Consider the following 20,456-nt stretch of genomic DNA (forward strand, 5'->3'; position numbering starts at 1 on the left):
TGCAGGCTAGAGCCAGGAGAGGCCCGTGCTGACGCCTGTTCTCCCCCTCAGGCTGCTGTCACCACGGCCCAGCCTCCTCACCCCCACCAGTGACACCAGGACCAACGCCTCCCCGCAGAAGCCGCTGGACCTGAAGCAGCTGAAGCAGCGGGCGGCTGCCATACCCCCGATCGTGAGTGGCCGGCCCTCCCGCACCCCAGGGCTCCTGCAAGGCACCAGTCCAGGGAGGCAGTGGAGGAGGCTGGGGGCCCAGCTCAGGGCGGGGGCGGCGGGTGGCAGCACCTGCAGCCTCGCTGTTCCCGGCAGCCTGTTTCCCGGAGAAATCCCCAGGGAGAGGAGGTGGGAACGGCTCCCAGGCTGTGGCGGCGCAGGGAGCTTGCGGGCCGCAGGCCTCCCCTCTGCCCTCCCAGCCGGAGCAGCTGTGCCCACCTTACCCACCTGCGCCCTGCCCCCGAGGCTTCTCCCGAGCTCCCCCAGACCAGGGAGGTCAGGAGATCCCCTGCTGTCTCAGCCCCTTGGGCAGAAAGGGGGGGCCTTGCCCGTTCTAATGGAGAGGCCCCGTGAGGCTTCTAGACTCAGAAGAGTCCTCACATCGCAACGGCCCAGCCTCTGCCGAGGCTGCTCCTCTCTGAGGACGTGTGCCCGAGCTTCCCGCATGTGGCTACGGGGCTTTCCGAGTGAGGGGCACAGGGCGGGCCAGGCCGTACTGCCGGCTGCCAGGGTGGGGGGCCGTCCTGCTTGCCAGTCCCCATCTCCCAGACCCGTGGGGACTGGGGCCCAGGGCCCGGGCTCCCACATTCGGTGGCTGGCTGCACGGCCACACCCCCCACTCTGCTCAGGGACCCACCCTCCTGCTCCCGGAGCCCCTTGAGCACCTCACCGCCTCGGCTTTCAGGCTTGTCACGGGCGGGGGGCCTGGAAGGCTTTCCCCGATCCCTGTGGCTCACGGATGGCCTGCAAAGATGGTCACTTCCCCTTGCTTCACTCAGCAGGTCACCAAAGTCCATGAGCCCCCCCGGGAGGACGCGGCTCCCCCGGCCCCCCCCCCACCACAGCACCTGCAGCTGGAGAACGACGCCCCCCAGCAGCCCAGCAACAGCCCTCGAGGCAAAAGCAGGAGCCCTGTGCCTCCTTCCGAGAAGGAGGGTGAGTGGGTGCCCCCGGCCACGGCGGAGAGTAGGGGGAGCAGGAGCACAGCAGGGGTGAGGGATACGGGCTGTCCGCATGCAGGGCAGCTGTTGCACGCCCCAAGCACACAGCGGCCAGCAAGCGGGGTAAGTGAATAGCATGGGCAGTGGTGGGGGGGCGGGGGTGGCGAGGCCCTGGGGTGTTGCTGGGAAGAGCGGCAGATCCTAGAACTTCTGGTCTAAGGTGGGCACATGGCGGCTCCAGCCGGGCCAGCACGCGGCAGCACAGGCCTTCCAGAGAAGCGAGAAATCGTGTTTTCTCGTGAGATCTAGTTTCCCAACGTTGACAACGTTAAAAATGTTTCAAAAGCGTCCTGTCTGCACTAAGCACGTCTGTGGCTCAGCCTCCCATTCCACATGATTCAGCCCACGTACGAGCTCCCTGACCCATAGAGCAGGCTCGGCGCCTGGCCGGGCCGGAAGTGCTGCCCGCTCCTGCTCTCACCCTGACCTCACTCAAGGCGGGGTCGCCGGGGTTGGTGTGGAGTCCATGAGGTAATTCCTGGAGCAGCTGTGTTACAGCCTCTGCCCCGGGCGTGCTTTATGGCCGCTGTGTGAAGCTCAAGGTCAGGAGATGGGCAGGGCGTGGTTTCTCTTTCTCTGCATTTCCTCTCTGCCTCACACTCCCCATGGGACCCAGGGAGTTCCAGGCCTGTGTCCCCGAAGGGGCACACTCTCCCATCCAGCCTGGCACACAGTGGGTCTGTGCGCATCACGGGTGTTGGGCATGGTTCCGCCAGAGGCTCCCCCACGCTGGGCCAGCCTCAGCTTTTGCTGGCCGCTCGAGGGGTCCCAGCCCCTGGCCCTGGCCAGCCTAGCGCAGTGTGGGGTGGCCAGTGGTACCTGCGCCCCCTTCTAGGGAATAGCAGCCCTTCTCTAGAAAGCTGGGCTGGGCCTTGGCCACGGGCCTCTCGAGGGTGGTGCTGTGTGCCTGTCTGAGGACAAGGAGCAGGGCTGTCCCTAAGGGAGGAAGGCTCCACGCTTCTCACAAGTAACACGGGCCTGCCAGGCAGTCCCCGTCTCATCAGCCCGCCCCCTTGCCTCCCTGCGTCTGCTTTCTCTGTTGCCGGAAGTCTCAGCGCCACCCACATGGGTGTGCATGCGTCCTGGCCCGCACACAGGCTGTTTGCCGGCCACTGGGCCAGGACACTTGTTGAACACCTGTGATGGCCAAGTGCTGTGCCAGCCAGCAGGGGGTTGGCGGTGAGCAAGGGGAAGCCATCAAGAGCTCTCTTTGTGGTTGAGAAGGACATTAAGCCAGAACACACACGTAAAGAAGCAAGATGACTTTGGAGTTGTTCTTGCAATTAAAGAACGGAAAAGAGTCAGGAAGGGCTCAGAGTAGGGGTCTCTGTGATGAGGAGTCAGTCATGGGAAGATGTGGGTAAAGGGCATTCCAGGCAGAGGGAATAGCATGTGCAAAGGCCCTGGGGTGAGGACAGGCTTGGTGTGTTTGGGGAGCTGCCAGAAGGTTGTTATGGCCGGGGAGCAGGCAGGAGAGAGGATCAGAGCAGGAAACGTGGGGCCCGGATTATGGAGGGCCCCCTAGGCCGTGGTACCACAGGGATTCTGTCTCAGGTATAGGAGCCTTTGGGGGAGGAATTTTAATGTGTTTGTGTTGTGGGGAGTAATGTGATTTATATTTCGGAAAGAACTCTCTCTCTCTGTGTTTCTTTCTCTGGCCATCGTTGAGGAGAAGGGGCTTCAGGGAGTAGGCAGATGGAGGAGGCCATGGGCTGCTCCCGACCAGCTGTGGCGGCAGCCAGGCTGCAGGGGTGACTGTGGAGGTGGGAGCTTTGTTTCAGAGGCAGAGCCGCCGGGCGGGCTGATTGGCCCGGGTGGGGATGGGGCCGGGGTGGGGTGTCTGCCTTCTCGGGACCCTGCCAGCCACCACGCCGGGACCGGGACGCCCAACACAGGGAGGAGCCAGGCCTGGCTCCGGGGGGCATTCCAGGCCCTGGGGCACCAGCTGCGGGTTTGCCGGTGGCAGGGCTGGCTGCAAGCAGGGCCAGGGCACCCTCGGGCAGCTGCGGGGCCAGCCAGGGCCTGCTGGGACTGGTCACAGGCACTGTCCCGGGAGGAAGCGAGCCGCCAGTGGCTTCTGGCCCCCTTCCTGGAACGGCTCCCGGCGCTAGGGCGCACACCTGGTCCCAGGCTCTGCGCGCTTGCCTCCCGAGCCGCGGGGTGCTGCTCGGCGCCCTGAGGCATGTGGGAAGCTGGCGCCCAGCACTACCTCTCTGGTCCCTCGGGCTCCCCCGGGGCCAGCTGGAGGAACAGGTTGTCTCTCCAGGCTCTCGGCCTCCCTCCCAGACTGGCCCGGCCCCAGATTTCCCTTCCAGCCCGGGAGCCCCCCACCCCCCACTCCTGTCCCCACAGCCCAGGCTGAGCTGCAGGAGTGGGGTTTGGGCAGCTGGACAAGCAAGGCCTAGGGTGTTCAGGGCAGGCCCAGTGCCTCTGTTCGGGGCTAGTGAATCCCTACCGGGAGTTATTCCCCACATCTGTGACCACCCCCCGTAGGCTGTTCCCCCCACGGCTGCCTCCCCTCCTGCGGGCTGCCCCCCCTCACCAGGGCACGGGATCAGGGTGAGCTGGGTCTTTCGTGGTAGAGATAGGGGCTCTGGGGCGGACACCCCTGCAGTGCCATCTGCCGTGCCCACGGCAGGCATCATTGGTCAATGCTGGCACTCTGCTGCCACCCCTTCGTGGGCCTTCAGAACCTCCCGCCATCTGGAGGTGGCCCGAGAGACGACGCCTGCCCCGGGGGCTGGACGGTCCCTGCGTTTCCCAGTCGTGCTCCTGTCCGGCTTCTCGGCCACTTCCCTCCCTTGAGTCCCCAGGCTGGTTCTCAAGGGAGAGGCCTGGAGCTCGGGGCAGATCTCAGTAGAGTGGGAGGTGGGCAGGAGCATGCCGTGACCACACACCTGAGCCCCTGGCCTCTGGCCATGTCTGCGGGTGGCCCCAGGTCTGGGAACCTGGGGCCAGCTGTCATTCATCTTCCTGTGGGCAGGCCGCCTAGTGAAGGTTAAGGTCACAGTCTGGAGCCTGCCTGCCTGGGCTAGCAACTCCTTCCTTTGCCAGCTGCGGCCCTTTGACCAGAGGACTTTGCCTCTCCTGTCCTCAGTTTTCCCATCTGTAAAACGGAGACAATGATACTTCTGTTCAGGGTGAAGTGAGGGTAAACGAGGCGGTACACGCTTCAGGTAGCGCTGGCTCGCGGGAGGCTTGGGGGAGGACGTTAGTCTATTTTGTTACCTGCAGCCGCACAGGCTGGGGAGGCTGAGGGTTCAAATCCTGACTTGGCCAGGTATTTGCTGGGGGCCTTAGATAACTCCATTGATGTGTCTGTGCCTCAGTTTCCCCTTCCACACACCAGATCTGGTAACAGTCTCTTTCTTGCGAGCTTGCTGAGGAGGCTCCTTGGATCCGTGCTGGCGGGATGCTTAACACAGTGCCTGGCACATAGTACGTGCTCAGCAAAGGTGCGGCCATGGTGGCCGTCATCCTGAATGTCTGGACTGCTGGCTGGCCATCCTGCCAGGGCGTACATATCAAAGCAAGCCTTCATCGTTGTGCAGAGGCCAGTGAGCTGCTTCTAGAAAGAGCCGGGCAGTCAGTGTCTTAGACTTTACAGCCAGGCCGTCTCCGCTGCAAGCACTCAGCTGTGCCATAGACAATAATCGGGCAGTCGCGGCTGTCCTCCAGAGGAAATGTCCACACAAAATCAGGAGCCTGGGCCCGTGCCCCCAGCTCCAGCCCCGCTTTGGAGGCTAGTCCCCGGGCTCCGTGTGGTGCCGGCCTGCACACTCGGGGGGCCCCCAGCACAGACCCCCATCACTGCTGGCCGGGACCATGGGCGCAGGGGGGCCCTGTTGGAGCAGGGCTGGCTAAGCTTGGCTGACGGCCCTGCCTCGTCCCCTCAGCAGAGAAGCCTGTGTTCTTCTCGGCCTTTGCACCTGAGGGCCAGAAGCTGCCCACAGAGCCTCCGTGCTGGACGTCAGGCCTGCCCTTCCCCGTGCCCCCTCGAGAGGTGATCAAGGCCTCCCCGCACACCCCTGACCCCTCGGCCTTTTCCTACGCCCCGCCTGGTGAGTAGCCCAGCCCAAGCCACCGCTCTGAGTCAGCCAGTGCAGTCAGTGGGTGCCAACTATTTGCACTGGTTTGGAACTGCATGCAGAAGTATCTTAGAATCTGAGGGGACCCAGCAAGAGGGATGGTCTGGTCAGTGAAGGGAAAGGAGGGGATCTTTTGAGATTAGAGAAGTTTGTAGGATTAGAATTGAAGCCACTGGCAGTAGGGAGCCATAGGAGGTACTTGAGCTGGTGAGGGGCAGCCCTAGGGTGGGGGTGCTGTCTTCCACCAGTGACTTAGAGTAGAGAATGGGCAGGTGGAAAGAAAAGCCTGGGGGGGGAGGGGGGGGCCTGCTTTGGTTTACAGGTATGTTCAGGCTGGTTCTCTGGGTTCTCCAGTCCTGCCGGGCCCCACCAGCAACAGAAGTGGCACATCTGGGGGATCGATAAGGCAGCAAAGGCCGTCCTAAGCAGGGCTGCGCCTGAAGCATGAGTGGGCTAAATGAGTCTGGAGCAAAACAGGGAAAGACCCGCCAGGCAGGGGAGCCTCATGTGCTGAGGGCCGGACGTAGGGAAGAGCAGGTGAAACTTGGGAGACAGAGTCAGGCTGCCTCTCTGGAAGCTTGATGCCCAGGCCGTGGGTCTGGGGGGACCGTAAGCACCAGGCCAGGGTCTGGAGGGAGCTGCAAGCACCAGGCCGGGGGAACCTGAAAGCCGTGTCACAGTTTAAGAGTTTATCCTGGGGGCACTGGGGAGCCATGGAAGGTTCACAGCACGGGGAGGATGTGAACCTCTAGGCTTTTCAGAATTCCTTTGAGGGGAATGGGCTGTTGGGGGCGAGGGGGTAAAGTGGGAACGGGAAGACCAGTTAAAAGGGGTCTGGGCTGGAGGTGAGGGGCTTGGACGGGGGGCTGGGCTGTGGTAGGGTGGAGGGAAGCTTCCTGTAGACTGTGGCCTCTGAACTGAGGATGCGAGAGCTCATCAGGACCGAGATGAGTGGCGCAGCAGAGGGACACATGTGGACAGGCACCTGCTGGTGGTGGGGCTCCGTCTGGCAGGGGCATGCTTCCTGCTGGGGCCCTGTGATGGACAGACGTGTGCCCTACAGGTCACCCACTGCCCCTGGGCCTCCATGACAGTGCCCGGCCTGGCCTGCCTCGCCCACCCGCCATCTCCAACCCGCCGCCCCTCATCTCCTCCACTAAGCACCCCAGCGTCCTCGAGAGGCAAATGAGCGCCATCTCCCAGGTGAGGCGGGAGGGCCAGCACCCCCGGAGCATCCGTGTGGCCTGGTGCCCAGAGAACAGCCCCTTCCTCGTGGGGTGCAGGCTTTCCATCTGTAAAGTGGAGGCACTGGAAACAATGGTACCTAGGTGGGGGCTGGGCACTCCAGGGGCCGGGGTCGTCCCTGTGCCCTTCGCGGCTGGAGTTGGCCCCAGGCACTCAGGATTTTGGGACTCGGGCAGTCAAGAGCATGGACTCCGTAACCAGGCTTTGTGGCCTTGGCCAGATTACCCAAACTTGCCGTGCCTCGGTTTCTCTTCTGTGGAATGGAAGGTCGAATGCACTAGACACACAACACATGGGGAGCCATCTGTGACTATCTGTCCCTTCACCTCCCCGCCCTATCCACCTGTGCGGTGATGGGGGGACAAGGTGTCTGCTTTGCCCCCAGACCACCCATACCTGCTCATGACGGCTGCTTCACGGGAGGGGACTGAGGCTCAGGAGAGCTGGGGGCTGGTCCATGGTCACGCAGCTGGGCAGCAGGCCTGGGACTTGAGTTCCCAGCTCCCCCACCCGCACGCGACCCCAGCATTCCTCTCCTCGTGGGCTCTCGGAGAAGGGGGTGCCAGGGCACTCTGGCTGGGTGTGTGGTGGGGGTCTTCGGGGCCCCTGTGAACCCATGACCTCTGTCCCTCGCAGGGAGTGTCGGTGCAGCTCCACGTCCCTTACTCAGAGCACGCCAAGGCCCCCGTGGGCCCCATCACCATGGGGCTGCCCCTTGCCATGGACCCTAAGAAGCTGGGTAAGGACCAGGGCCCCCAACCTCGATGGCCCAGGCATGGCTCCAGCTGACCATGTTGGGGGTCGAGGGAAGGCAGCTTGGCCCCTGGGATTCCGGCTTGGACTTAAGGGGAGGGTGCTGGCCCCCAGCCCCTGGGTAGGACTAGGTGGGGGCATCCCTCCGGGGCCCTGTGCCAGCGGCGTGTGCCTCACTGTTCTCGCCCGTCCCCAGCGCCCTTCAGCGGAGTGAAGCAGGAGCAGCTGTCCCCACGGGGCCAGGCTGGGCCACCGGAGAGCCTGGGGGTGCCCACGGCCCAGGAGACATCCGTGCTGAGAGGTGAGGGCATGAGGGGTGGGCGTGAGTCTGCATCCCCAGCGAGGAGGGTTGAGGCAGGAATGGGGGCTTTTATCCCAGATCTGAGAGTCATCAGCTCCCACAGGGTCCAGAACCCTTTCTTGATTAGGGGGACCTTCTGTGTGGAGACCCCAGGGGGGACTTGCAGCTCAGGAGCACAGTCCAGGTGGCTCTTAGGACTGGGATCTGGGAAAGGGTTGCAGATGCCCTTCACGTGACGTGTCTCGTGTCTTTTAGGGACATCTCTGGGCTCCGTTCCAGGAGGAAGCATCACCAAGGGCATTCCCAGCACGCGGGTGCCTTCTGAGAGCCCCATCACGTACCGCGGCTCCATCACCCACGTAGGTGTCCCGAGGAACGCACGGGGGGTTGAGGGGGAGGACCTGCAGACGGCAGCTCCAGACTCGGCCCTGACCGCAGGCGGAGCCGAGGCCCGGCCCCTCTGTTCCCCTGGCGCCACTGCATGGCACCGGTCTTGGTGGGTGAGGGGACGTCCCGGCTATAGCAGCTTGTGCCATGGGCACGCATCTCGTCCGTGCGGATCTGGGCGCTGCAAGTGCTGAGCGAAACACACAAGTCGCTGCTTCCAAGGGGCCAGCTAGGCAGCGGGAAGTGGCCGGGCACACAGGCCGGTGAGAACTGGGCCACTTCAGGGTACCCGCCGCTTCAGGCTGAGTGCAACACCATGATCAAGGAGGACCGGGGCTGCCAGGGCCACACGGACAGGCCAGCGGAGGAGACTTCCGGGGGCGACCCTGCGGGAATTTCGGAACAGCATGTGGCCACGTCTCGGGCGGGGGCACAGGCTGGGGAGGGCCGCGGCACCTGGAGTGGGGGGCACGGGCCCCTTTGGGTGTTGGTGGCCGGGGGCTCTGCCCTTTGGCTGAGCCGGCCCCCTCTGCTGGGGGTGGTCGTTCATAAGGCCCTCCTGTGTGAGGGACGGCGGCCCTGCTCTCCACTGGACCGCGGTCGGGGTCCCCGACGCCCCCGGGACCCGTTAGACCCTCTCCTCCCAGGCCAGTGAGCATGAGGTGTGGCTCCGGCAGTTCCTGGGCCCCGAAGCACCAGGGTCTCTGTTTTCCTCCCCTTGCACCCAGGTCAGACAAGATGCTTTATGCTGACAGGTCCCATGCTAGGATAGCCCATTTTAGAGATGAGAAGACCGAAGCTCAGAGAATAAACCAGAGGTCACGAAGCTCGTAAGGAGCGGACCTGGGGTTTTATGCCTGGCCACGTCTGGCTCTGGGACAGCGTGTCAGAGAACATGGGGCCAGAACGTGTGTGTGTGCGTGCGTGCCTAGGAGTATGGGCGCAGACACGCTTGCATGCACACAGACGGGCACGCACACTCACACACACACACACACACACACAGACGTGGTGCAGACACATGTACAGGCCATACGGACAGATGTGCAGGCCCACAGACGTGCGCACACAACACCCCTGCCCCGCCCACACGTGCCTTAGTGGTGCAGCACCAGCCATAGGCTGGGCGACAGTGAGGTGTTTGCCACCCCGGTGGCCCCAGGTCACACCACAGAGGACAAAGCTGGGAGTTTTGAAATAACAGGCTAGTGGAGGGAGACTCGCTGAGTGCAAAGAACAAGCACTTGGGGCAAAAGTCAGGCCGAGGAATTCAGGGCCCAGCTCTGTGGCCACTCGCTCAGCGGGGAACGCCCCCTCCCCCCCCAGTCGGTCTCCCCTCCTGTGAAAGTACTCCCCACAGAGTCTTTCTCATGGGGACATTTGTGATTAAAGGTCGAGATCTGAAGTTCCTAGGAGCCCGTCTGCCAAGTTTCCAGGCAGCTGTGACCTGCGCCATTTCGGTCACTCCCCCGCTCCAGCTGTTTCTGGCAGAGGGTGGCGGCTGTGAGAGCACGTGGGGTCAGACTTTCCCACAGCCTCCCGTCCGGGCGGCCGTGAAGTCCCGCACAGACGGCACGCGCGCACAGACAGACAGATGCACACATCCGTGAACCCAGTGGGCGTGACGTCCAGAGGCTGGAGGGAGCCCCAGGCACTCTGTCCTCCCTGGGGCTCCCCCCTCCCCGGTAGTGAGGTTCGCGGGGGTCCACGCCAGGGGGCTGCAGGCTCCCGTCCTTGAAACAGGCCATAGGCCAACAGTCTCCCCGCTTGCAGGGGTTTGTCCAGTGTATTGTCCCCAGGGGCGGGGTCCACAGCCCCTCCGGGTCCTCTCTGTCCATGCACGGAGGGGTGCCTGTAAGTAGTGTCGCCTGAGAGCCCTGAGCGCCGTCAGTCCCGCCGGGAGAGCCCCTGTTCTCCCATCCGTGGGGAACTTCGTAAACCTCCGCTCTTCCCCGGTGGAGGCCCGGTTAGAGGCGCGGTTCTGATGGCCTCACCTGGGGAATAACTGTGCCGGGAGCAGCCGCCTCTGAGGCGCCTGTCCTGACAGGATGTCCCTGCGTGCCCCGGCCCGCCGCCCAGCTGTCACCCACTGATCCTACCCTGTGCACAGACACTTCCCAGCGGCAGGGATACCCCAGCCAGAGCCTTAGCGGTGAGAGGTCAGGGAGCTCATCCGCATGGCGAACACCCTCCTGTTCCCTCCTTGCAAAGCTGGGCCTGCGGGACGGAGCCCAGGCCATGCCCTTACCCCGCAGAGGGGTGTCTCAGTAGAGAAGTTTCTTGGGAGCTCATGGCCCAGGGCGTGGCACACAGTAGGACCCCCACGTCTGTGACACGGCTCCCAGAATCTCAGGAAGAAAAGAGACGTCTTGATTTGGGGACAGCTTGTCTGTGTCAAGTGCCTTCGAAAATTATAGATGCAGAAATTGTTTCCATTGTCTAGACGTACAAACTGAGGTTAAGAGAGGCCGACTGACTTGACCAAGGCCACCCAGCAACTCATTTGTACAGCTGCTTTTTGGCGTCCAGCCATCGAGCTCCACACTCATACTCTGATCCCCACACTCGTGTTCTTGGGGGTTGCCCGAGGCAGGATGCCACTCCGTGTGCTGTCTTCTCTCCGCTCGAACACCTCCCGTCGTGGGGCGCCCGCTCTCCGGCAGTAATTCTCCTTCGGGGGCAGCTTTGCCTCCCAGGGGACATTGGGCGGTGTCTGGGGATGTCCGTGATTGTGATTACGCCGTGGAGGGGCACACTGGGGAGGCCTGGCGCTGTTTTGGGATCCAGTGGAGAGACCTGCGGCTGCTACCCATCTTTCCACGCCCAGGACACTGGTCCTGTGTCCTCGTGCTGGGGGGGGACCGACCCTGGTTTTGGGAAAACCACAGGCACAGCACAGGGCCTGGGTCTCAGCACCCCTGTCCAGTTATGTTGGGCTCTAAGAGAGTAACACCCAGACAGTGCAGGTTGGAACACAGACGGCAGGGCTGTGCTGCCTGGCTTCCAGTCCCTGCTCTGCCCCTCATCATCAGTGACCCCGGATGACGTCACCTAACCACTCAGTGCCTCAGTTTCCCCATCTGAAACAGGCATAATGATAGTGCCTGCCGTAGGGCTGCGGCCAGGATTAAACGAGTTGGTACAAATTAGGGGCTCCAGGGGCGCCTGGGTGGCTCAGTCGGTTAAGCGTCCGACTTCAGGTCATGATCTCACGGTTTGTGGGTTCGAGCCCCGCGTTGGGCTCTGTGCTGACAGCTAGCTCAGAGCCTGGAGCCTGCTTCAGATTCTGTGTCTCCCTCTCTCTCTGACCCTCCCCTGCTCATGTTGTCTCTATCTCTCTCTCAAAAATAAATAAAATATTAAAAAAAAAAATTAGGGGCTCCAGTGGTTTCCCTTGCACAGCAGGCGCTCGGGAAGGGCCCTGAGGGTTAGCACTGCTGACATGGTGCTGCTCTGCTGGGCCACGTCCCCCCCCCCACTCCCCCAGAGCAGCACATGGATGCACACACATGCTCGCTGGGGGACCCGGCACATGTGCACACGCGCCTGTGTGTGCAGTGGGAGGTCATGCCCGCGTCGTGCCCGTGTGCCCACCTGCTCTCTGCCCCCAGGGCACACCGGCCGACGTCCTGTACAAAGGCACCATCACCAGGATCATCGGCGAGGACAGCCCGAGTCGTCTGGACCGCAGCCGGGAGGACAACCTGCCCAAGGGCCACGTCATCTACGAGGGCAAGAAGGGCCACGTCCTGTCCTACGAGGGTGAGTCCTGTTAACAGCTCCGATGAGCTGTCGGGGCGGCCTGGGGCCTTCCTCCTCCCCATATGTGGGGGTCTTCAGTGCTGGGAAAGTCTTGAGACAGAGGGGTGAGGGGGCGCTGGAGGACAGTGGGCCATGGGGAGTCCAGCGAATGATGCCACCCCCGCCCCCCAGAGAGCTCTCAGGACACCACATGAGATGCAAACAGGAAGCCGCTTTGTTAATTTTGAGTCCCGGAAACATGCCCCACTGGCGTGGCCTGTCCACCAAACCCTAGGCTTTGGTGTTTCTGGAGCTGGTCAAGAGAGGAGGGTCTGGAAAAACGTGGTGGGGGTAGAAGACATTTCCAGATGTCTTTGGAAAAGAGATCTGGGGAATCGGGGCCCCTCCATCCGCTGGAGTGGTGGAGAACCAGGGTGAAGCATTTTATCCCCATTTTATAGTTTACAGATATACAGCAACAGCCAGCGTCTCTCTCTCTGGCCACCCTCTGGCTCCTTGACAGACCAGGAGGCCTGGGAGCAGGGGGGCAGGGTGTGTGGCCCATTGAGGTGGCTTCACCGCGAGGCAGGGCTGGGTGACAGCATGAAGCATGAGCAGAGGGTGGTGACCTCCCTGTCCCTGCAGGGCACAAGCCAGTGGCAGGCGAGGGCTGGCCTCCCTTTCACCTCCGCTCAGTTCTTCACAGTTTGGGAAACAAACCCATGGTCAGCCTTGCTAGAAGCAGAGTGGGGAAACTGAGGCAGGAGAGCAGAAGCCTAGAAGTTCCGGCAAACACCATGCTCTAATGGACAGCACACGGGTGGCTGCCTAGAGGCCAACGTGACCCTCCAGCTCCCCTTGCCTCCACCCCTCTTCTCCCCTTCTGGGTTCAGGGTCCACAACCAAGGCACCCTGCACAGGGGGAGTAAAGGGGATGCAGAGCTGGGGCGTGAGGTTCCCGGCGTCCTCGGGCACCCAGGACCCTCGAGCGGATCACATCTGATGGGCGCCCCTCTCAGCGGCTGGCGCTGCAGGGCCCTAAGTTACTTCTCCTCTGGCCAGCGGGCATCTTCTTGCCTCTGTGTCTGCTTCTGCCTGTGCCCGCCCACCCGCCCGCCCCCTTGGTCCGGGGAAGTGCAGGTGGGGCCCTGAGGCCGCCTGCTGGCGAGGGCAGTGGGGTGGGCGGCAGGGAGCGGGCCTCTGGCAGCCTGCACGGCGACTGCTGTGTTTGCCAGTGGTGGCCCTGTACGGATGTGAGCCCAGCAGCTCACTGCTGATCTGTCCTTTTATATCGTATATATTTTTCCATTTTGATCTGAAATCTCTGCATTTAAACATGAGCCGTTAATTCTGAAGAAGGTTCAGAGCAGCAGCCCGTACGTCTACAGGCCGCCCACCTGTAGCCTCTGGGGTGGACCCCGTGTAGGAACGGGGGGAGACCTTGTTCTCAGGGGGCAGGCCTGGTGCCCTGCTTTGGACACCCCAGCCTCAGCCACCCTGAGGGAGAGAGGTTACGGGGGGCCTGCTGGGCACGGCCAGGCCTCTGTCTTCTCAGTCCCTGGGCCTATCTGGGGGAGCACTGCACCTGGCCACTCCGGGCTTATCCTGGCTGAGCAAGGCCACGTGTGCCATGGACAGCCCTCCCTCGCCACCCCCCCCAGATTGTGCACGCTCCACACATGGATCATAAGGCACATCTGTTCTTGTACGCGCTGTGCACAGGACACACAGGCACATCCGTGCGCAGAGCCTCACTTTGCTCTCAGTGGCCAGGCGTGCATGTACGCGCACACGCTCATACGTGCACACGCTGTGTGTTCAAATGCTGCTTCTGGATTCGTGCTTGCACACATGTGTGCCCTGATGTTCGTGTCACAAGTCAGCACCGCGTGAGGACATGTTTGCGTGGGTGTGAGGGTGCGGGAAGCTGGCCGGCCTCTCCTGTCCACGGGTGCCGTGAGCTGGAGAGAGACTGGTCGTTGGGGCCCGGCTGGGAGGCCCCGGCTGGACTGCCCGCTGGGACTCCCCAGGAGGCTCAGCCGAGCCTGGTGGCAGGGCTCGGCTCCTGTGCCTGGGCCCCTCGCCACAAGCGTGGTCTGCACTCCAGGTGGCATATCCGTGTCCCAGTGCTCCAAGGAGGACGGCAGGAGCAGCTCCGGGCCCCCTCATGAGACGGCCGCCCCCAAGCGCACCTACGACATGATGGAGGGCCGCGTCAGCAGGGCCATGTCCTCCGCCAGTATTGAAGGTAGGGGCCCCGGACCTGCCCCCCAGGGCTTCCCAGCTCCGTGCCTAAGAGCGCCCCCTGGAGGGAGGTGGTGGGATGGTTAGCCTAGTTTTCCCAAGAGGAAGCCTGAGGCTGGGATTGGCTGAGGCTCAGTCCGGGGGCCCAGGAGAGGGTCTGCTGCCGCCAACACCAGCATCACGGGACTGCTGTCAAGAGGCCGAAGGGACCCAGGCCGGCAGGAGCCCTGTCATGCCCAAGGCCGGCAGGGGACCCATGTGACCCTGATGCCGTTGTCCCTCTCCAGGTCTCATGGGCCGTGCCATCCCGCCTGAGCGACACAGCCCGCACCACCTCAAGGAGCAGCACCACATCCGAGGCTCCATCACACAAGGTGCTCCCCCCCCCCCCCACCGTGCCTCTCCTCCCGCCCGCCACCACAGCGACTCCTATGAGCCCCCAGAGGTTTCCATCTGGATGGGTGGGGGCGGGGAGCCGTGCCTGCGTGTAACGCGTGTAACACGTGTACGTGACCGTGCAGGCGCGGGCTGAAATGTACAGCAAGGGCGTTTCCTCCTTAAAATTGCGAAGGGAAAGCACATTACCAGCTAGCGCCCCTGCACTGTGCAGGTTACTGAGCCTGTTTCGTGCTTGGTACTGACCAGGTGCTGCCCCTGTGCTGTCAGGTGGGACCGGTACTATCACTTGCTGACACCTCGTAGCAGCTACTGTTAGCACGTCACCCCAGTTCTCTTGGCTGGTCGGTGGCGAGCCAGCCACTCCGGACCCCGCTCTTGCTTTCCGTCTAGTGTCTCACTGAATGAGTGTGACTCGGCAAGGCGCCTCAGTTAATATTCCTGTTTTATATATGAAGAGACTGAGGCTCAGAGAGGTCAGGTCGTGGGCTCAAGGTCCCACAGCGAGTGAGGATTTGAAGTCGGGCAGTCTGGCTGCAGAACAGGCAGGGTCGGGCATGGGGGGTGCAGAGTGAGGCTCAACCCCCACCCCCTCCTCGGCAGGGATCCCGCGGGCCTACGTGGAGGCGCAGGAAGACTACCTCCGCCGGGAGGCCAAGCTCCTAAAGCGCGAGGGCACACCGCCGCCGCCGCCACCCCCACGAGACCTGGCTGAGGCCTACAAGGCCCGGCCCCTAGAGGCCCTGGGCCCCCTGAAGCTGAAGCCGGCGCACGAGGGGCTGGTGGCCACGGTGAAGGAGGCCGGCCGCTCCATCCACGAGATTCCCCGGGAAGAGCTGCGGCGCACGCCTGAGCTGCCCCTGGGCCCACGGCCGCTCAAGGAGGGCTCCATCACGCAGGTGCGGGCGTGGGCCGGGCTGGCCGGCAGGGCGGCTGCTACTGCGGCCTCTGCACGGGGGGAAAGCGAGGCTCGGCCTCAGCGGGCACCTTGACCAAGATTACACCCTCTGCTGTGTGCGTTCCGGATTCTGCGCTTGGGGCTTTGGGTCCGTGACCTCATGTAATTGCATTTATACCCCTGCACTGTCTTTAGCCATCATCCCCTCTCTTCAGGTGGAGGGACTTAGGCCAGAGAGTCCTGGCAGCCTGTCAAAGTCCCTGGGCCGGCCATGAAAATGAATGGGTACTGCCGACTGGATTTTTATCGTGGGCCGGGTGCCGCCTGGGCACACAGCTCATGCCCAGTTCAGCCCCCACAGCCACACTCTGAGGTGTTCTCTTACTGTCCTCAGTTTATTGGTGCATAAATGGAGGTTCAGAGATGTGAAGTGACTTGCTCAGGGTCACACAGCAAGTGAATGGCAGGTGGTGAAATCCAGATATCCCTAAATCTGCAACATCTTTGTTTCTTGGTGTCCGTGCCCCACAGCGGCCCCGGTGGCCCGGGAGGCCCCAGCCTGCTAGGGCGTGACCAGCTCCCACTGTGCGAGGAGCTCGCAGCGGAAACCACCATCCGTTCCCGTGCTCAGAGGTGGCTGGACGGAATGAGGATGGAGAACGGGAACTGTCTCCGGGGGCTGTGTGGCCACATGAGGCAGACAGGGCTGGGGAGGGTACCCCGGGAGGGTGACCCAGCTTGGGGGATGGTGCCCAGGGCCCAGAAAAGCAGTGGGGACAGTATCCAACGCCAGGGGACTGGGCACGAGTCCCCTGTAGACCCAAGAGGAAGGCCAGTCTGACTGCACAGTATTCTAATTAGAAGCAGGGGGTCTATTTCCCTTTCTCATGAAAGTAATGAAAACATTCGTGAGTAAGCCCGGGTTTCTGTGGTTTGCAGACAGCGAGCCCTGCTGCACCCCGGGTTCCCAAGCCTGCGTCAGCAGGGCGCAGGCGTCTCCCGGGTGGCCGGCCCTCACTGGGGTCCGTGACCCCCTGTTTCTTCAGCTGCCCCTCTGACCAGAGAGCAAACAGACCTCAGCCCTGACCTCTGAGCCTTGGGCGTCAGGCGGTGGGAGTGGGCTTTGCTGCTGAATTTCCTGGCGTGACTTTGAGTGGGCCGGGGGGGGGTGGTTCCCAGACCAGTGGGAGGAAGTTTCCCCCATGGGAGTGTTGAGGCTCCAGGGGCCGACAGAGAGTCCCCCACTTGCTCCAAGAAGGGCTGACCTGTGAACGTCGTGGCCCTGGGGGCCGGGACACAGTTGGGCAGGGCAGTGTCACGTGTGCTCATCCAGGCTCAGCAAAGCCCTTCGTCCCCTGCCTCCCGAGGCCTGAGCTGTCGCTCCCACTTCAGGACGGGGGAACAGAGGGTCAGAGAGGTCCTGCAGCCGGTGCTCATGCCCCTCTCCCCCCAGGGCACCCCGCTCAAATATGACACTGGCGCGTCCTCCTCCGGCTCCAAGAAGCACGACGTGCGCTCCATCATCGGCAGCCCCGGCCGCACGTTCCCGCCGGTGCACCCGCTGGACGTGATGGCTGATGCCCGGGCCCTGGAGCGCGCCTGCTACGAAGAGAGCCTGAAGGGCCGTCCGGGGGCAGCCGGCAGCTCTGGAGGCTCCATCACCCGGGGGGCCCCGGTCATCGTGCCTGAGCTGGGCAAGCCGCGCCAGAGCCCCCTGACCTACGAGGAACATGGGGCGCCCTTCGCTGGCCACCTGCCACGCGGCTCGCCGGTGACCACACGGGAGCCCACGCCGCGCCTGCAGGAGGGTGCGTGGGGCGTGGGGTGGGGCGCGGGCACCGGGTGGGCTCCTGGCTCAGGAAACTGCCTCCTTGCCCATGCTCAGCTTCGGCTAAAAGCCCGGGGCGCCCTCGGGGCCAGCATATGCCTTCCCCTGCTGGGCCTGGGGCTCCTGCCCCGAAGTGACACGTGGACTTTTCCTCATCTCCCTGCCACCCCCAGACCCCCACGACTTCCCCCACTGGCCTTGCCGACTCCCCTCCCATCCTGCTATGTCCTGCACCCCAAACGCGGCCAGAGTGTCCTTTGAAACACTCAATCCCGTCATGCCTCTCTTCTGCTTAAATCTCTCTAGTGATTGCTCACTGAACGTGGGAAAAAAATCCACCTTTCTGCCATAGCTGTGGGGAACACGTACGACCTGGCCCAGTGCAGTCTGCGCATCACGCGTGCCACCTTCCTTTTTCCACCGCAGGCTGGGCTGGCGGGTTCCTCCTGGCTGTTCCTGGCTGTGCTCTGGGCCTTTGCATCTGCTCTTCCCTCTGCCTGAAACCTCTCCCACACTCAGATGGTTACTAAGTGGCTGTTTTTGGTCCTTCGGGTCTCTGTTCAAATGTTGCATTCTTGGGGAGACTTTTATGACCCTCCACCATTCCTCGGGTCACATTTTGTCACATTTTGAATCTCCTCCGGGGCATTTATCACTCGGAAATTCTAGTTTGAAGAGTTTGTCACCTTTCTGCGGTATTAAGTGCCCGCTCCGTGTCGGCTGGGTTTCCTGCGTATTGTGTTCACTGTGATCGCTCTGGCTGTTAGAGCAGTGCCGGGCGTGTGATAGAGGCTCTGTAAATATTTTTCGATTACTCGAATGAATGAATGAATGGATGAACAAGTGAATGAAGGAGCAAATGAAGGCGAGAATGAATGAATTTTTAAAAAGAACAAAAACACAGCAGCAGATGGGTAAATGAGAGAACACAGGAACTGGAGGCAAAGGAACAGGTGAAGGGGGGGCCCGGCCCTCACATCCCAGAGAGCCGCCCCCTCAGGTGGCCTCCTCTGACGGCGGACTCAACGGCCCCGTGTTGGGGGCTGTGGCAGCAGTGGCGTGGAGGTCCAACGCCCCCCCCTCGGCCCGTCCCCACAGGCAGCCTCTCGTCTAGCAAGGCGTCCCAGGACCGGAAGCTGACGTCGACGCCCCGGGAGATCGCCAAGTCGCCCCACAGTGCCATGCCTGAGCACCACCCGCACCCCATCTCACCCTACGAGCACCTGCTTCGTGGCGTGAGCGGCGTGGACCTGTACCGTGGCCACATCCCCCTGGCCTTCGATCCCTCCTCCATACCCCGCGGGATCCCTCTCGATGCAGGTGATTGTCTGGGACCCACAGACCCCCACGGGGCCGGGGGCTGCGTCCGTGTCAGCCCAAGGACTCCTCGGGCACCAGCTGGCCTCTGCTGGGCGAGAGGCTGAGGCGCAGAGGTGCGGTAGTGCCATCGTGCAGTTTAGAAGACTCTCTTTTAGTCCGAGGCACATACGGGATTAAACGTTTTTCAGCCGTTTTCTTTTCCTGTGGAACTTAGCAGTGCCTTTAAAATCGTAAACATATTAAAAGCAGGCTGCGTTGCTGAGCGTACCTCAAACGGACGTGGTCTGAAAATCCATTTAAGAGGCTGCTTCCCTTGGTATCTTAGCGGTCTGCACTGCGGATGCTCTTTAGGGGAACTTGCACCCAAAGCACATTGTCAGTACGAGGTACCGCGTGTGTCTTGGGGGCCCAGGGTTTTCTGTACGTAAGCCCTCAGCTCTGGGTTGTGGCCGGTGGTTGGGGGGAAGCTGTCAGGTGTGCGTAAAGACACACGGGGCGACCTTCTCCCGCCAAGGCACGCCAGCCTGACCTTGCCCCCTTTTCCCTGCAGCCGCGGCCTATTACCTGCCCCGACACCTGGCCCCCAACCCCACCTACCCGCACCTGTACCCGCCATACCTCATCCGCGGCTACCCCGACACGGCAGCGCTGGAGAACCGCCAGACAATCATCAATGACTACATCACGTCACAGCAGATGCACCACAACGCGGCCAGCGCCATGGCCCAGCGGGCCGACATGCTGAGGGGCCTCTCGCCCCGCGAGTCCTCGCTGGCCCTCAACTACGCCGCCGGGCCTCGAGGTGGGTGGGGGAGGCGGCAGCCACGTCGTGGGGCCTCAAGGTGGGTGGGTGGGTGGGTGGGGGGTACGCTGCGGGCTTTGAGGTGGGTGGGTGGCACCTTCAGGCAAGGGGGTGGGCAGACTCCCCAGAACCAGCCCCATCCCTCCGCCCGACCTGCTTGGGAGTGTGGAGAACACGTATGTTGTCACTGAGGCCACAGCTCAGTCGGCCTGGAGGATGCACGCAGATCTGGCACGTGGTTGAGAGTCGTGTGGTTCGTGAGCGTGGGTGGGTGTGTGCCTCATGGCCATGCGCATCCCGGACACATACACCAGAGGTGAGCACATGCCTGTGCGACCTCTTCATAGATGGATCCTTGGTGTTAGACCCAAAAAAAGGTCAAACTATGAGGCTGTTTGAGTTTCTGGCTCCCTTGACTTACAAACAGTCTGTGGTTGCTTTTTAAATGTGTGAAAGTCGGCCTCTGGAAACATTTCTGGAATGCTGTTTTTAACAACCAAGTACCAGTTAGGGTCCCTTTGGAAAAAGCAGTCACTCTAGGTACTCCAGGCAGTGGGGACTGGACACAGGGAGTTGACCAGAGGGGCGCTGAGGCTGGAAGAGAGGAAGGGACTGGAAGAGCCAAGGGACGCGGAGATGCCAGCCACAGGGCACGACCGCCCCCAGGGTCTGGGGGTTGAGGGAGGTGTGACTGGGAGAGCCTGGCATCCAGAAAAGGGGCCTGAGGGGGCGCCCTGCCCCTCCGGCCCGTTGCCCACACTCCCCAGCCCTACCTCCTCCCACAGGCATCATTGACTTGTCCCAAGTGCCACACCTCCCCGTGCTGGTGCCCCCGACGCCGGGCACACCGGCTGCCGCCATGGACCGCCTCGCCTACCTCCCCGCTGCGCCCCAGCACCTCAGTGGCCGGCTCAGCAGCTCCCCACTCTCCCCAGGTAACACCCCTGCCCCCCGTCCCGTCCACCCCAGCCCGGGCAGCACCCCTGCCCCACGTCCCATTTGCCCTGGAAAACAGGCCCAGGCCCTCCCTGAGCACTGGGCTCAACCATAGGACTTCTGGTTGCCAGGGGGTCCCACTCACTTGACAAAACCCACCACCACCTCCTCGTCTGAGAGGGAGCGGGAACGCGACCGCGAGCGCGACCGCGAGCGCGAGAAGCCCGTCCTCGCGTCCACCACCACCGTGGAGCATGCGCCCATCTGGAGACCCGGTAAGGCAGCAGAGGTCCCTGCCCTGGCCTT

The 20,456-nt window shown here is 62.7% G+C and overlaps 1 protein-coding gene across 21 annotated transcripts in view; it reads left to right on the forward strand.

Moving 5' to 3' along the window:
- The window catches only part of NCOR2 (nuclear receptor corepressor 2), a 210,906-nt gene that overhangs the window by 176,772 nt on the left and 13,678 nt on the right, over positions 1 to 20,456 (forward strand). For 17 of the 21 annotated variants that reach the window (XM_039241454.1, XM_039241364.1, XM_039242237.1 and 14 more), the window contains 16 exons: positions 52 to 172; positions 990 to 1,146; positions 5,108 to 5,272; positions 6,363 to 6,502; positions 7,181 to 7,283; positions 7,494 to 7,598; positions 7,854 to 7,957; positions 11,597 to 11,747; positions 13,834 to 13,974; positions 14,258 to 14,344; positions 14,970 to 15,265; positions 16,718 to 17,072; positions 18,191 to 18,412; positions 18,963 to 19,214; positions 20,000 to 20,149; positions 20,282 to 20,425. In XM_039241454.1, coding sequence (XP_039097385.1) covers positions 52 to 172; positions 990 to 1,146; positions 5,108 to 5,272; positions 6,363 to 6,502; positions 7,181 to 7,283; positions 7,494 to 7,598; positions 7,854 to 7,957; positions 11,597 to 11,747; positions 13,834 to 13,974; positions 14,258 to 14,344; positions 14,970 to 15,265; positions 16,718 to 17,072; positions 18,191 to 18,412; positions 18,963 to 19,214; positions 20,000 to 20,149; positions 20,282 to 20,425 — 2,693 coding nt within the window. The remainder of the gene's footprint in view (positions 1 to 51; positions 173 to 989; positions 1,147 to 5,107; positions 5,273 to 6,362; positions 6,503 to 7,180; positions 7,284 to 7,493; positions 7,599 to 7,853; positions 7,958 to 11,596; positions 11,748 to 13,833; positions 13,975 to 14,257; positions 14,345 to 14,969; positions 15,266 to 16,717; positions 17,073 to 18,190; positions 18,413 to 18,962; positions 19,215 to 19,999; positions 20,150 to 20,281; positions 20,426 to 20,456) is intronic. The other 4 variants (XM_039241734.1, XM_039241956.1, XM_039242777.1 and 1 more) reach the window with 2 other exon arrangements.

The sequence above is a fragment of the Hyaena hyaena genome, unplaced genomic scaffold (genome assembly GCF_003009895.1).
Source record: "Hyaena hyaena isolate Hyena2069 unplaced genomic scaffold, ASM300989v1 scaffold_0, whole genome shotgun sequence".
Classification (NCBI taxonomy): Eukaryota; Metazoa; Chordata; class Mammalia; order Carnivora; family Hyaenidae; genus Hyaena; species Hyaena hyaena.